Here is a 17,074-nt window from a genome sequence, read left to right as displayed (position 1 = left end):
ACGCTCATAGCGACGCATGTAGCGACGCCTATAGCGACGCTCTCGTAGCGACGTTCGTAGCGACGGTTTTAGCGACGCCGGGGGTTATAAAAACCCAATGTATTTCCGTCGCTAACAGCGTCACAAGAGCACACAACCTCTTGTAGTGAAACATGACTTATCTTTACTCCTGCTAAACTCCATAAACGTGATTATCGTAGACTCGAGAACGTAGCACCTTGCTCTGATACCACTGCTGCAGACGGGAGCATGGCTGCCCTGCAACATACTGGAAAATAGCACATAAGAAGACATAAAAAGAATAAATCTACGTACCTGCCAACTTGCATAGCACATAACCCCGACGTATGCAAACAGAGAGAGATAGAGAGCGTGATAGAATGAGAGAGCACGTGCAGGCGCACCTCCTAGAGCGGAGTGCTACGCCGGCACGACGAGAGAGAAGAGGGAAGAGGGGAGAAGAAGTACACTGACACTGGGTGCAATCTCCCCCCGTGCAAGAGTGACCATTTCCCTCTTGCACGTATTTAATTTATAGATGTTTGAATGATCAAAGTGAGTACAAACTAGCCGGCTGGACATAATTGGCCAAAGCTCACAAAGAGCACTTGAATAATCAAATATACATAAAATGTAACATCCTTCTGCATAATCCATTATCTGCTGATGCTCTTGCCACCTGTCAGCTGCAATAGATAATAAAATATCAATTCTATAACAAATTTTCTCTTTCTCAATACATTGAACAATTTGGCAAGGTCAATTATTTGTGACTTCTCGACAAGGTCGACTTTCTTTTGCTATGACATTGTACATGGGCAAGAGTATCTGTTCGCTACGAGCACCAGAACTCTATAAGTACTTATGCGAAGCCAGGCTTAATTGGCATCGCGGTTTCCACAGTTTGGAATATGCTATTAACACACAAACTTGGGGAAACTTGCCAATATGTTTACAGATTTTTACATCCCACGAGGGTGTATATGATACATACGCTAACTCACTCAAGCTGTACATATGGCTATAAGCCGGATTCGAGAAAACTACCAGAAACCTAGCCACAAGTGGGCGACAAGGTTAGTAAATTTCAAGTTATATTTGTTTTCGTCTATGTTTTACTTTTCATTTTGGAAAATATCTCTCTGCTGTGCAAAGCAAAGTGCTTGGGCAGAATCCATAAGAAGCCTTTGTACAAATCAAAGTTATTTGTCTGACTTCATGTGAAGTACGGCTTCTCTTATGTGCCAAGGTATTATCGATTGACTTCAGATCAATGATAATGGCACACATCTTTGGCACTATGTGGATATAATCTCATAGTTTATGCAACGGTGCACTGTGATGTATCCATGCCAATGTATCGTGCAAGGCACGTATACCATTGGCTCACATGGTTGAGACTGTCATTGAAGCCAAGGGCTTATCAAACAATTGAGATGATAAACAATTTCTTTACATCTAGCCATGGAAAGGGCGAGCATGATGGGGCTGGTGCGGTGCTCAAAAGAGATCCCACACAAGATCAATTGAAATTTGATAGATGGGTGTTACGTAACACTTCAAGCATAGTTGCATTTATCAATGCAACCCTCCAAAAACAATGTCCATTGACAGGGAAGAGGGTCGATCATATGTTCTAGAAGGTCAAGCTCGATGATGTAGACAAAGACAAAGAGTGGGATTGCATGCAGATCAAAGGGTATCGATATTTCCAATGTGTAAATGGCTATATGCAACCAAATATGCACAGGCTAAGGTGTAGACCCCTATCCTAGTTTTGTCATGCATGCATGAAAGGCCAATGGAGGGTATCTATAAACAAAGACCATGTCAAGGGGTGGGAGTACTTCAAGAAACAACCCATTGTCAATGATGAAAGCGACAAAGAAGCATCCAATGATGAAGAGTTACCAGGAGATTCCATGTACGCTGGCCACCATGACGACAAGAGCGATGCCTTGATAATTGGCCAAAACTTTGCAGCGAATGCAAAAAAGCCAGGTGAGCCTAATGTTATTAATTGCCAAACAATGTATTTGAACAAATCTATACTAGCATGCCCCCAAAGGAGAACTTTTAATTTCTAACTTTGAAGCACCCCCCTAACACATTCATCTCTTTGGCAGCAATTTCTACCACCTTCGCACCACATATGAGTACTTTCAAGCCACTTGGAGAGCACTATAAGAACCACTGGAAGCACATTCAGTCCACTTGACAACCAGTTGGTGATAACTTTCAGAACACTTGACAAGCATTTTTGGATCACTTGACATGCACTTTCAGACCACTTGACAAGCACCTCCGACCACTTGACAAGCACTTTTCAACCACTTGAAAAAGCACTTTTACGTAATTGACCAAGCACTTTCTGACCACTTGGTAACCACTTGGGAAGCACCTTTGGGCCACTAGACAAGCACCTTTAAACCACTTGCAAATCACTTTAGGAACACTTGCAAAGTACTCTAGGACCACTTGCAAAGCACTTTAAGACCACTTGTCAAGGACTTTCAATCTTAAGACAAGCACTTTAAGACCACTTAACAAGTACTTACACGCTACTTGACAGGCACTAAAAATCCATAGGAAAGAAATTACAGACCACTTGACAAGCACTTTATAGTTCTTTGAGGGTAAATTTATCACCTGCACAGAAAGAACAATGTTCGTACCCTCTGACAGAACCACAATATAAACTAAAATATAAAAATGATGCTAGGTCGACACAAGAACTTCTCAAGACCACACTCATTTACTTTTGTATGTATTACAGGGAGTATTGGCAATTAGCTACATAGTGAGTGGGAGCTTAGTGCCATGGCAGTTAGCTACACAATGACTGTAGGGGCTACAGGCGGTCCTCTGTAGTTATCCTCGGCAAGATGGGAGCTTAATATTTCTCCTTTTGCGAACATTGTCTCTGCAGTTCCATTGTTGCAAAGACTCATCTCTAGCATCAAACGGGCACTCTCTGGTAGTTTTTTTCTCTATAAGCACTTTTTTCCCACTACATCACAAACTCGACCACATCCTCTTTTAGGAAATTTTTCCATTGCCCCTCATTCTACCTTTCCAGTTCATGAAGAAGTACATAGCATGCACGATCATTGAAGTACATTTTATACAAGGAGTCTTCTAGCACAAGTGTGTTTGACTTATTGAACTTTAGGAAGAGATGCCAGAAGGTATCCAACATTTTAAAGAACATCGGTCTAGGAGGATTACCAAAGAACCAACTGCTAACATAGCAGACTTTTTGTGAGAGCCAGGTACTTAGCCATGGCAAACTCCAATTCTCGTCCTACACGTGAGGCTCACACAAACACCTTTGCAACTTTCCTCCTAGGGGTGGTAGCCTCATCTCTATGCACAAAAACCGGTGCAAGACAAAAGAGGGATGAGTGAGTATGAAAGCGCTTAGCAAGAGGGAAGTCTAGAAGGGAGTATCAGAGAAGATATGACTCTCACGTCCAAGTCTCGAAATTAGAAAGAGCAGGATGATACAAGTGGATTAATGGGAGGAGGACCCCAACTTCGTCTAATGATTACTCGCATGCACATTGGAAAAAAAACATAGAGCATAGGTCATAGGGGGAAATTTATCTTCCTTTTACAAATTTCTCTCCTTGGGGGAATTTTCTCTCCCTTTTACAAATTTGAAAAACACTAGAGTTCCCTTGTTCTCTCGGCTATTGTTGGTAACACCAAAAGGTGGAAAAAGTGGTAGCACCTATACATGCTTTCACCCACCAAGTTTTACCAGATGGCTAACATCATCACTTCCAAAGCCTTTGTAAAACCCACAACTCACTTCTTGTCACTCTATCTTACATGGCGGCTACATGAGTGAGATCCACAACTGAGGTTAGGTATATTGAATTGAGAGGGTTCGTCGAGTCCGTTAGGTAAACTAGGGGTGAACTATTAGCCCCTAGTTGTTGACCATCAATTGCACCCATATGATAACCTTAACTACCCCTACTTAATATTTACCTCTAGCTTATGTAAGGGATTCCAAAGCTAAGAGCACCCATGATCCTTGAGCAGCACCCCGTCCCAAAAAAGGGCGGTGGAGTACTATGTGAACAATTTTTACACTTTTGAAAGAAGGATCTCTCACAATTTTAGAACATGTTCGTACTCTCTTTCTCACTTTAATTTTTTGGGTCACTAGAGAGGGAGAGTGTTGGTTATGGAGGATAATAAATGAGCCATTCATGATTAAAGAGACATTGATCACATTGAGTGCTTAAAATGGTTACAGTGAGCCTCATATATAGGCACAACAAGAGGCTAGATGTTTGGAGATCCTCTAGACAAGTGGTAGGAGTGGTGGAAATTTCATAAGGCATTGACACATAGATGGACACCATGATAATTGATTTGGGACGGGGCTCTCACACAAGTAGAGCGAAGTCTGGGGTGATGAAATATGGGGCATTAAGTAATTTTTTATAGGCTATCAAAATCAAGGGTGGAGGCATAGTTGGGTAAGGGTAGTAGAAGGCGAGGTGAATGCCCATCATAGTACATTTTGGCGTAAACCTTTTCAAAAATATACTCACCTCATGTCAGAGTAGCATTGCCATTTGGGCCAGCCATTATACCAAAGTCATATCACTTCTCTAATTTAATGTCCTCTTCACAACTCAAAGCTCTTCAACAATGTGTTATTGCAAGCACAAGCCTCCACCATAAGCTCACTGCTTCATTGTAATTTTGTATATCATTGCTCGGAATCATCCCATCTAGTGAGCTAGCCAATGCGAGCTTATGAAACAAAATTGCTAGAGCATCAAGAACATGGTGTTCCTATCAATTATGTTTTCTTATCACTGATCATAAGCAGAGTATAGGGTAGGTGATGAGTTTCTTGACATTTTGGTTGGCTGTTGTATCAAGTGGTTGTATTGGGCCTAAAATTTTGCAAAGTGTCATGTGGTTTATGATATCAATGGATCAGAAAACCATGAGAGCGTTCAAAGCCATACACCACATGAGTTGTCCGTTGAATATCCACCAATTACAAAATTCGCGAAGGAAAATAATTTCAATGAGAGAATCGAGTTAAGCTAGATAAGAAGATCAAAGGTTAGTCTATGGTGCAATGTAGGGTAGACACATTGATGAGAGCAGAAAGACTCTTTGTAAGTTCATATAATGATTATATAGAGAATTATATCTAGGCCACTTTGCAGCCTGAATGAGCTCGGAGAAAGAGCTTCATTAATCCGCACGCAAATTGTCCATTTTTGCTACTTCAGACAAGTCTGGAGGTCTAGGAACGTGGCAGTCTTCAAAAAAGACCTTGCTTTGAATAGCTTCAAAGAGGTTATTTAGTAATGCAGTGAAGTGATCGTAGCTATTGGAACAAGAAAGAACTCTACGGAGTGGAAACAAGCAATTAAAGCCATCAAGGTTTCGGTCACAACCACATCACAACATGAAAGGTAACTCTTCAAGTAGCTTATGTCAGTCTGGGTGTGTGTAGCTGCATATTGCATCTTGTGGCCCCTCAAGGCACATCCCCCGCTTGAGGGTTGTTGTACATTCCTTTCTAGGTGAATAGGTTTATTGTATGTTCCTTTCTAGGTGGATATAATACATCCACTCTGGATTTTAAGGGATTACAAAAGCATGGGAGCGTTCAAAGGCATAAAATACATGGTTTGTCCATTGAATATTTCTCAACACAATGAGTTTCAATAAGAGAAGCAAGTTGATTTGGATGATAAGATCAAAGGTTCATTGGTGGTGCAATCTCCGGTAGATCCATTGATGAGAGTAGAAAAGCACCTTTGCTAGCCTATACATTTTAGCAATGTAATTTACTAGCGTCTACCTTTTTCAGGATGTACCTCCCTTTGCATGTGGTTGTTGCAATTGAGTTTCGTAGAGTACTCATTGGAACAAGCAAGAACTTGTACTAAAACATTCATAGTTTAAAATAAAAAATTTGGTTAAATAAGTACATGGATAAATCACCCTTGGAGGTACTTAATCAATTATTCTAGTTTTTCTTCTACTCTTTAATGATTGTCAAAGAGCCAAATAAAACTTTACACTCGTCTGTCCTAGAGAGAGAATGAATTTGGAAATCATAATCACCTAAGCATCATTGTATTGTTGTAAACTCACCTTCGGTAGTTAAATAATGATGTGAACTTGTGTTTCAACCTTAATGTCTTGATAATTATTTTTAATTTCCTTGTGAGTCATTAGGTTTGTTTAGCATATCACCCCCAACTGGTCGAATCAACGTAGGACGAAGTAGCACACAAATCTTGAGGCGGACTATGGTGGGGGGGAAAAGGCCCTAGCGAACCTCCAAGTCTTGCTCCCGACAAGAGACACATGTTCTAACTACTCATCCCTTAGGAAAAACATTATAGTTTGAATTGTCGGGAGCAAGACTTGGAGGACACAAAAGTACACATGTATCCAAGTGTACTTTTGTGTCCTAATTTTACAATTCAAACTATATTGTTTTAATGATAGTAAACTAGGACACAAAAGTACACTTGGAGGTTGGATACGGATTCATCCCATTCGACGGTTCACCTGCCATCGATTCCAATGTCCAATGAGAGACTTCCCCTTTGTAGAAACTCACGGTTCATTTCTTGTCACTATTTTACATAAAGGTTGGTTGAGGGGAGATTGACAGCTCAGATTAGGCATCATGGATTGTGGATGACCTTCAAATCCCTTGAGTAAACTAGGGGTGAACTATTTACCCTCGGTTTACCATTACTTACACCCTGAGTTTGCCCATAATTACCCTACTTACTATAATTTACGTAAGGGATCCAAAAGCCAAAAGCACCCACATACCCCCCCCCCCCCCCCCCCTCCTTTCTTTTTTTCTTTCTGTTTTTGCTTTTTTTTTTTTTTTGGGAGGAAGGGGGAGGGGGGGGGGAGATGATCCTCATGGTCAGACCCTTTGTTTGATCCCTCAAAGTGTTTATGATATATGTTTTGTTTCCATGTAGATCCTTAATTGATCTTTTGGGCTCTCTTTTGTTCACATTGATTCAAAGTCATTTGACGTGTGTGCTTATTTTGTATATTTGGGCCTTTTTGCTTCTCAAAAAGAAAAGCGCCGACACTGGAAACTTCTAGGGCTCTAGTACCATAGGCAATACATGTGAATGAAGTACCAAATCAAGCCGGGATTTCTCTTCCAGCTTAAGATTTTACATTGTTGGCACTATTGTTTTTTGTTTTTTTGTTGTTTTTCTTTCATTGCATTTCAATTTTGTAACTTTGAGGGATCATTTTGACATTGTTACTCTCCCCGGGCTCATCACAATAGCCAAGCTCCCATTATAATACTTAAGCTAAAGGTCAGGAGTAATTAAATCCACTAGAAAGCACTGACACACTGCACGCCATGCTTCATATATTGAATTAAGAGCCTAAGGTAACCATTGAAAATTAGAAAGGCCTTGGCCCAAAAATCATGCACAATCTGATATGGACCTTTATACCTCAAAGTCAATTTACCTAGATGTGGTCCTAGCCTAGAATTGTATAGCATTACCAAATCTCCAACCTAAAAGACTTTAAAATTAACATTCATAGTGACCCAAGATTTCCTCCTCTTAATCACCTCAGTGATGTAGGAACTGACCAACCTGTTGCATCATATATTTGCTCCTGTACTTAACTGATAATGTAGGACTCATTTTTTTAGCACTCACTCTGAGGCTTGGCACCACAAATACCATGGGAACTCCATCTTCAAGGCCATACACTAATTTAAATGGAATCATACCTGTTGTTACCTTGAAAGCTATTTTAAAACACCACAATGTAGAATCTAGTTTTTGGTCCCAATCCTTTCAATTTTTTTGAACAATCTTCTTCAAAATTCTTATTGGTACTCTCACCTTGTCCATTAGCCAGAGGATGATAAGCTGTAGACTTCTTATGCATAATTATATGAGTTTTGTTCAATTCAAAAATTACCTCATTGAGAAAATGGGTTCCTCTATCACTTACTAATTCCACAGGACAATCAAACTTGGTCATGATATTATGACAAAGAAACCTAGCCACACTCTGAGCCTTGTTATCCTTGAGAGATACATCCTCCACCAATTTGGTACGATAGTCTATTACAAACAAAATGTATTCACATCCCCTGCTTGTTGATTTCTTTACAAGTCCCACAAAATCCAGTCCCCAATTCTGAAAGGGTTCCAAAGGAAATATAGGATGTCTAACATCCTATCCCTAGAATCAGGCTGACCAAGTTGTTGGAAAATAACACAACCTTCTGCATGCCCATGTGAATCCTTCAACAAAGTAGGCCACCATAATCTAGCTTGCAAAATATTTTTACTTGTTATGTCACCTGAAAAGTGTCCACCTGCTGCTCCTAAATGAGCTTGTTGCAATAATACAACTTTCTATTCAAAATCAAGAACACATCTTCTAATCACCCAATCAATCCCTTTCCTATATAAGGCTCTTGCTATCACCAAAAAGGGTCTACTTTAAAAAGCAAACTTCCTTCTTTGATCAACTGTAAAACTTGCTGGCATAGTGTCACTTGTCAAGAATATCAACATTTGGTCATACCATGATTCAGATATTGCATTTGAGACCTCAAACAACTCAGCATCAGGGAGATCATCATTAATACCTATTTGTTAACTTTGGTCATCCTCATTATTATTATTGAGCTATGGGGCCGGGCTTGTTGGCTCCACACATGTATTCATGGGTGATCGCCGATGATAGGTGCACGCCACATTTAGAGAGAGAGAGAGAGAGAGAGAGAGAGAGAGAGAGAGAGAGAGAGAGAGCATAATAACTATCGGCCAAGTGTGGGCGCCCAAGTGTGGTTGGGATGACTTATAATTGAAGCACAAAGCGAGTAGATCCCTTCATTGCACAACCACAAATCCCTCTTATTTGGTAATACCAATTAAGCAAAAGCGCCCTTCTCCTCAACAATATGAACCTATCCATCAAGATCTTTGGCAATTTTACACACCCAATCTGTCTATAGGGATTGGGATGCAACCTCTCCCACTTTTGCACGGTGAATGAACATTGTCATGCCATAGGAGTCAACAGCATACTCCGTTTGTCCATGTAAGACGCACACACCATAGGCGATGAAGGGGTCTACATGACAGATTTGGCACCCTCGAAGGGTTTCTTGCTCCTCCTGGAGGGGGTGTTCCTCCTAGGGTGGTAGCCCTCATCTCTATGCACAGAAACCGGTGCAAGAAAGTAGAGGGATGAGAGAGCATGAAAGCGCTTAGCGAGAGGGAAGGCCAGAAGGGAGTAGCAGAGAAGATATGACTCTCGTGTCCAAGTCTCGGAATTAGAAAGAGCAGGGCGATGCAACAGGTGGATTAATGGGGGATGCGACAGGCCAATAATGGGAGGAGGACCCCAACTTCGTCTAATGATTACTCGCATGCATCAAAAAAAGTGCATAGAGCATAGGTCAAAGGGGGAAATTTCTCTCCCTTTTACAAATTTCTCTCCTTGAGGGCAATTTTCTCTCCTTTTTACAAATTTGAAAAACACTAAAGTTCCCTTCTTCTCTTAGCCATTGGTGGTACCACCAAAAGGTGGAAAAAGTGGTAGCACCTATACGCTAGGTTTTACCAGATGTCTAGCATCATCGCTTCCAAATCCTCTATAAAACCCACAACTCACTTCTTGTCACTCTATCTTCCATGGGTGCTACTTGAGTGAGATCCATAGCTGAGATTAGGTATAGTGAATTGCAAGGATTTGTCGAATCCCTTAGGTAAACTAGGAGTGAACTATTTGCCCCTAGTTGTTGACCATCAATTGCACCCCTATGTTAACCTTAACTACCCTACTTACTATTTACCTCTAGCTTCCATAAGGGATTCGAAAGCTGAGAGCGCCCATGATCCTTGAGCAGCACCCCCTCCCAAAAAAGGCGGGTGGAGGACTATGTGCACAATTTGTACAATTTTAAAAGAAAGATCTCTAAGAATTTCAAAACATTTTTGTACTCTCTTTTTCACTTTAATTTTTTGGGTCACTAGAGAGGGAGAGTGTTGGTTATTGAGGATAATAAACGAAACATTCATGATTAAAGAGACATTGATCACATTAAATGCTTAACATGGTTACAATGAGCCTCATATATATGCACAACAAGAGGCTAGATGTTTGGAGATCTTCTAGACAAGTGGTAGGAGTGGTGGAAATTTCATAGGGCATACACAGGATTTGACAGTTTGACTTCAAGCATTGACACATACATGGACACCTTGATAATTGATTTGGGGTAGTTTTCTCAATCTAGGCTCTCGCACGAGTAGAGTGAAGTCTGGGGTGATGAAATACGGGGCACTAAGTAATGTTTTAGAGGCTATCAAAATCAAGGGTGCAGGCATAGTTGGGTAAGGGTAGTAGAAGGCGAGGTGAATGTCCATCATAGTACATCTTGGCATAAACCTTTTCAAAAATATACTCACCTCATGTTAGAGTAGCATTGCCATTTGGGCCAGCCATTATACCAAAGTCATAGCCCCTCTCAAATTTAATGTCCTCTTCACAACTTAAAGCTCTTAAACAATGTGCAATTGCAGGCACAAGCCTCCATCATAAGCTCACTACTTCGTTGTAATTTTGTATATCATTGCTCGGAACCGTCCCATCTGGGGAGCTAGCCGATGCATGCTAATGAAACAAAATTGCTTGAGCATCAAGAACATGGTGCTGCTATCAATTATATTTTCTTATCAATGATCATAAGCAGGGTATGGGTTAGGTGATGAGTTTCTTGACAATTTGGTTGGTTGTTGTATCAAGTGGTTGTATTGGGCCTAGAGTTTTGCAAAGTGTCATGTGGTTTATGATATCAAGGGATCACAAAAGCATGAGAGTGTTCGAATCCAAACACCACATGGGTTGTCTGTTGAATATCCATCTGTTGTCTGTTGAATGAGAGAGTTGAGTTACGCTAGATAAGAAGATCAAAGGTTCAATGAGAGAATTGAGTTGGTTGAGGGAAGATCCATGGCTGAGATTAGGCATCATGGATTGTGGATGACCTTCAAATCCCTTGAGTAAACTAGGGGTGAACTGTTTACCCCGGGCTTACCATTACTTACACCCCGAGTTTGCCCGCAATTACCCTACTTACTATAGTTTACCTAAGGGATCCGAAAGCCAAGAGCACCCACAAACACAACCCCCCCCCCCCCCCCGGGCCTTTTTTTTTTGGGGGGGAGGGGGATGATCCTCATGGTCTGTATAGTTTTCCAAGTAGGATCTCTCACTATTCAGGAGCAGAGTGTTGCTATCTTTTTTGTTTTCTTATCAATGATCCTGACATTTTGGTTGCTTGCTTTATGAAGTCCAAAGCTTTGCTGAAGTATCATCTAGCAAAAAACCCATAAAAAGCTTCAATGAGAGAAGCAAGTTGAGCTGGATACTAAGATCAAATGGTTGGCATCGGCATTGCAATGTCTGGCGGACACAGAGACAAGAGAATAAGATCCCACAAAGTTTTGAGTAAAATTGATCATTGACCATACTAAAATTTGACACTTTAATCACTAGTAAACTGTCCTGGCTGGTCCTTAATTAGCTTCTAAGTAGGATTTTAGATGGCATAATAAGAGTTTTTTGTTTTATCTTTTGAAGAGAAGATATCTGTTGCATCTTTCTTTTGTTCGTCGTCGATAAAAGCTTGTCCATCTTGCAAAATGTTATCTCATTCAAACACTCTACTAATATAAGTCCAAGAATGTACAATTAACACACACACACACACAGAGAGAGAGAGAGAGAGAGAGAGAGAGAGGAATCAAAAATTATTAAACATCAAGTTTTCCTGGTGCATGGACTCGAAATCCTCCCAACTCGCAGCCTCTCTATCAAAGAGTGCTAGGTTGCCAAAATTAACACCTCAAGCATGAGAGTGCTAACAATATGGAGGAGTAATTTTGTGCAAATGGCTACAACACTCACCTTAACATGAGCTTCCTACCCCACAAGATAACGGCCCTGCATCATTTGTCATATACTGTGAATATTTACTCGACACACCGAGCCCGTAGCGGTTCTCTTTGTCGATCATTGGCCCCGATTCTACAAAGTAAGCTCCATTCAAGAACATGTCATCTATGGATTTCCATGTCCATCCATCCCAACCTCCATTGCAATCCCTCTTAGTAACCTTCACAAAAAAAGTGACAGTTTGAGCAAAGATCCACATCCATGAAGAGAATACAAGACATCCACATTGAGATTCAATATAAAAGGTAGAGAAAGTGGTGGCACCTCCTTCGCAGAGGAGGCAAGGTAACGGTTGCCTTCACTAATGATGGTCGGATCTGCACTGCCGCCAAGCGCATACATACTCCAGTCATGGTAGTCGTTGTTGACAATGTGGAAATATCCAAGGCGACAACTGTCGGTGCCAATATCTCATTGATGAGACAATACTCTAAATTTGCAACAGGTAAGCAGACTAATGCTTGAAAATGGAAAAGCAGATAAAGGGGCATACCGAGGCATACGCTGCACCAGACCAGGGCCAAAACGATTAAATGCTACTGTGACCTGCATGCCCTTGTCCTCTGTGTATGCATCATCGTGGCCCAACAGCATCACCTGCACCAATAAGAGAGCTCAAAATCTCAGGTTGTTGTGGATGCATTGTCCTGCCTTTATGAGACAAGAATGCTCCACTTCACAACGATAAAACCGCCAGACATCTCTTGGTAAAGGCGGGCGGGTCACTGCATGTGATTGCAAAGAAACGCATGCCTACCTACTCTATTGTCACAAGTTCAAGGCATAATTCACATGTCACATATAAAGAAACAGAAGCTATGGCAACAGGGGTTACCTTATCATGGTCTGTGAAGACGTTGTTGGAGATCGTAATGGCAGTGGAGCCATGAATCGCATCAACCAGGCCGTCTGTACATGCGGACAGGGCATTATGATCAATCCAGATGTTCCTGGAACCAAAGATGCTGATGCCATCCCCATCCGAGCCTTGCCTGTATCCGACGTGGGCCGTAGAGCTCATGACCATGCCCGGTTTGCCAGGCGTACAGTGGTGTATGTTTAAACCATGCACAATCACATTGCTCACGTACTGTATGGTGAGGCAAGGGCCATGAGCTATATGTACATCAGCTCCGCGCCCGTCAATGGTCTTGTCGCTGGTGATGATGAGCTCATTCTCCAGCTCAATCGTCATGTCGTGTGCGAAGTAGATCCAAAGGGGTGTCATTCGGGTGACGCCATAGCGCAGAGTGCCACGAGCAGGGTTCACGGGGTCATCAGAGGGGTCAGTAACGACATAGTACTCGCCCCCTTTCCCGCCTGTGGCTTTGCTCCCAAAGCCTATGCCACAGTCTGCTAGCTTCATTCTGTTGTCCGCCCAATTGGAGTCTCCTCTCCAACATTTATCGATGCCGTTTCCGTATGATGATGCACCATAGCCAGACAGCCGTCTTCTCTGCTGCTGCTCATCAGAGCTGTGTACAAACAGCACATTGCAAAACGATGCGGTTTTAGAACCTCCAATTTGAGAATTGTAAATGTGGAAACAATTTGAAGGGACCTTTGAACTCAGGACGTGGTACTCAAAAGAACGAGAATAGAAGGCTAAATTTCATTAGCATGTGGAAGAGAGAGAGAGAGAGAGAGAGAGAGAGAGAGAGAGAGAGAGTGAAAAGAAGAAGAAGAAGAAAAAGGGGGGGGGGGGGGGGGGGGGGGGGGGGGGGGGGGGGGGGGGGGGGGGGGGGGGGGGGGGGGGTGGGTGGGCTTCTTAATATGCTCTATTGGGCGAACAAAAAAGAAACCAAACACGTGACTCACTTCTCGGTGGTGCGACGCACAGATGATCTTTCCGCACTCTCCAAAAATGTGCATCAATTTTTATTTGAATAGTTCTTTTTAGGACACCCAAGATATTGTGGAGTTTTGATTGTCCATATAGATATAAATTTAAATGGTTGGGCTACCCTTTTCCCCAGCTCTAGTAACATTTTATGGCCATGATCTTGTCAATTCGGAGGTACAATGATTTAACTAAGAGCATACATGAGACACCACAATTGTAACTTTGCATTGTGTTTTAAGTAAGAAAGCCGTATAAGTTTAACGCATGCTACGTTGAGCTCAACTTAGTCGTACGTTGCCTAGTATTCTTCTGTGGGCAAACAACATGTGGCTCAAGGGTTGTTGGCTTGAGAGTACCTCACACCAATAGTGTGGTTCTCACAACATTGTAGCAAAGTTGGGAATAGGGCACGAGAGATGGAGATTCTATGTTGTTTTACTCACCTTAAAGGGGCCAAGATAGAAAACCAAGAATGTGACAATGTAAATTGATGAAGAAGACACCCTTTTATGAGGCTATTATCTATGAGCACATCAAAGCATTTTAGTGGGTTGTGCTAGAACAAGCGGTCAATTGAGGAGTGCTCGATTGCGCAGTGCATGCACGATCCTCGATCCTCGCCAAAGAGATGGTAAGCCAATGATGCCCTAATTGGGAATATTGGGTTAGAAGCTCACGTGGTTTTGGTTGAAGGCGGGAGAAAGTGCGGCTAAGATAAATCCAAAATGCACAATGGGAAATCAAAGGCATGGGGGGGCTCACTTTTGAGAGAGAGAGAGAGAGAGAGAGAGACGTCGTATGAACGATCCCAAGAGACCTCTAAGATCTATCCGACGGGGTTTGAACTCAGCACCGCTGCTCGGGGAAGAGAGAGAGAGAGAGAGAGAGAGAGAACGAACCTGCTTGTGTTAGTAGTAGCCCTGCTCGGCCTCAAAGGTGAGCTTCTGCTTGAAACCGCAGTAGGCGCCAGGCTGAGGACGAGTAGTCCCAGCAAAGCAACATTAAGCAAGCAGGATTGCACTTCCATTGCGGCGGCTCTCTGATATTGCTGTCGGCCGGGCACGCAGCTGCAGGTGGCGAGTTTCTACAGGCAGCTGGCCATCTCAACTTGTCAAGCGAGAGCTGCTTGCGAATGAGCGCATTGTTCGGCACCTTATAAAGCCGCACCCGCAGTCTCTCACACACACACACACATGAATGAGAGAGAGAGAGAGAGAGAGAGAGAGAGAGAGAGTCCTTGTGTATGTGGGCGCGCGCGCGCTCGTAAGTGAGGGAATGCAGCAGCTGCAATCATGGGCGTGGTGGCGCTGATTGGGGAAGAAGCCCCACTCCAATATACGGTTTCCCAAGGCTAGCAAGGAGGCTAGAGAGAGAAAGGACAGAAGAGAGAGAGAGAGAGAGAGAGAGAGAGAGAGAATCATTAGCACCTCCTAACGACGTGCACCGTTAACGAACATTGTCAACCTAGCTCAACCCACGCCTCTCTCATGATCTCGTCACTCATTTTATCAACCTTAGCCTCACTAGCTTGCGCCGCAGGTGCTCGCTCTTACTGTGACACAAATTAAATTAATGACACACATGGAATTCATAGATCATGGTACACACACACACACACAAAGAGCGTAACATGATTTTCATTCCAAATAGGAGCCAATAGTTTTGTTACAAAAAAGAGGTTTTTTGATAAGAGAGTAATCATCAGAAACATAAGGGATAAAACATAAGGAGATCACCATTAAACCAAACCCATTGTAGAAGGCATCATTTAGGTTGAAAGCGAAGCTTGCGATAGACACGGGTTCACACCCGAAACACCCAGGGCCCAATGTATCGCACACTTCGTCCAAGCCGCCTTGGAGTATCCTCAACAACATACATTCTCACTTTCCAATTCTCTACTTCAAATCCAAAGGAAGGTAGTGCATTTATGGGCCGTTGATACCCTCTCTCTCTCTCTCTCTCTCTCTCTCTCTCTCTCATTAATGGTACGACGATAAGGCCTCGAGTGGTGCTTAGGCATGCCAACTCTATCTACATAAGCTGTATATTGAGAGAGAGAGAGAGAGAGAGAGAGAGAGAGAGAGAGAGATGTGCTTGATGCCTTTCTCTCTTGCCCGTAAATGATGGTGTCCTTTCTCCCCGTCTATCTATTTAATTTGTCAACCAAGGCAATGCCGAGCACGACGTTTTCTTTCAACAACACCTGACTAACAATGTCATCATAAATTCTTTTGCTCATATCATCATCATTTGTAATGCCACATGCCTTAAAGGTGAAAATGTATGTGATAGCCTTTAGAGAGATGCCCTCTCTTTGCATCTACTGAATACATCCTAAAGCTTCCTAACCTAGACCCTTGCCTTCAAGATGCAAGCATATGTGATTGCATCTAGAGAGACACTCTCGCTTTGCATCCAAAAACAACCCTCAGCTTCTTGGCCAAGTTGTGCATATCCCACAATCAATGAATTCCAAGAGACAACATCCCGGATAGGAAGCTTCCCAAGCACTTTTTGTGCTTGATGAAGTGAACCACATTTGGCATACATGTTGACCAACAACATGACATTTTCTTTCAACAACCAATCACTAACACTATGATCGTGAATTCTTTCATTTGGCATCTGAAAAGACACCCTCCCTTCACATTCGTAAAAAACAACCCACAGCTTCTTGTCCCAACCCAAGTTGGCCATATCCCGTAATTAGTGCATTGCAAGAGCCAATGACATTCGGGATAGGAAGCTCCTAGAGCACTTTTTGTGCTTTATGAAGTGCATCACATTTGTCATGTCGACCAAGGCAGTGCTAAGCACGATGTTTTCTTTCAACAACCCCAAACTAACAATATTAACATGAATCATTTTGCCCATATCACCATGTTGTGTGATGTTACATGCCTTCAACGTGCACTAAAGTAAGCAAGCAAATAATTCTAGCTTCGAGATATGTTGTTAATTTTCTTGCGATTGTTTTTTCTAATAACACTTTCTAAATTGGAAGCGCAATTCTAGGATGCAGAAAATAGACTCAACAACTACTTTGTCATTGCAAAAACATACAAACACAAAAGCAAAATGCAATACTTTTAAGAATGTCATCACAGGCTCTCTATCCACATGAGCTAGCCATTGATGACATCGATTCTCATATCTTGACGACATCAATGTGCAATGATGTTGGAGATCGATAGCAAA

The 17,074-nt window shown here is 42.3% G+C and overlaps 1 protein-coding gene across 1 annotated transcript; it reads right to left on the bottom strand.

Annotated features, from left to right (window-relative positions):
• Positions 1 to 11,794: 11,794 nt before the first annotated feature.
• LOC147458280 (pectate lyase-like) lies at positions 11,795 to 15,186 on the bottom strand. The gene is made up of 5 exons (XM_086511797.1): positions 14,773 to 15,186; positions 12,866 to 13,505; positions 12,524 to 12,627; positions 12,295 to 12,424; positions 11,795 to 12,190 (listed from the first exon to the last, which is right to left on the bottom strand). The coding sequence occupies exons 1-5, from the start codon at positions 14,898 to 14,900 to the stop codon at positions 11,984 to 11,986; spliced, it is 1,209 nt and encodes a 402-aa protein (XP_086367923.1). The 5' UTR covers positions 14,901 to 15,186; the 3' UTR covers positions 11,795 to 11,983.
• Positions 15,187 to 17,074: the final 1,888 nt, after the last annotated feature.

Source organism: Adiantum capillus-veneris, chromosome 5, assembly GCF_014529385.1.
Source record: "Adiantum capillus-veneris isolate H3 chromosome 5, ASM1452938v2, whole genome shotgun sequence".
NCBI lineage: Eukaryota > Viridiplantae > Streptophyta > Polypodiopsida > Polypodiales > Pteridaceae > Adiantum > Adiantum capillus-veneris.
Note: the sequence above shows the minus strand (reverse complement) of the source record. Positions and strands in the feature narration are given on the sequence as shown.

Coding starts and splice junctions, on each gene's coding strand:
- LOC147458280 (XM_086511797.1), bottom strand. CDS start 14,900: ATGGAAGTGCAATCCTGCTTGCTTAATGTTGCTTTGCTGGGACTACTC. Junction 12,425..12,523: donor CTGGTGCAGCGTATGCCTCG/GTATGCCCCTTT, acceptor TGGCACCGACAG/TTGTCGCCTTGGATATTTCC. Junction 12,191..12,294: donor TTGCCTCCTCTGCGAAGGAG/GTGCCACCACTT, acceptor TTTTTTGTGAAG/GTTACTAAGAGGGATTGCAA.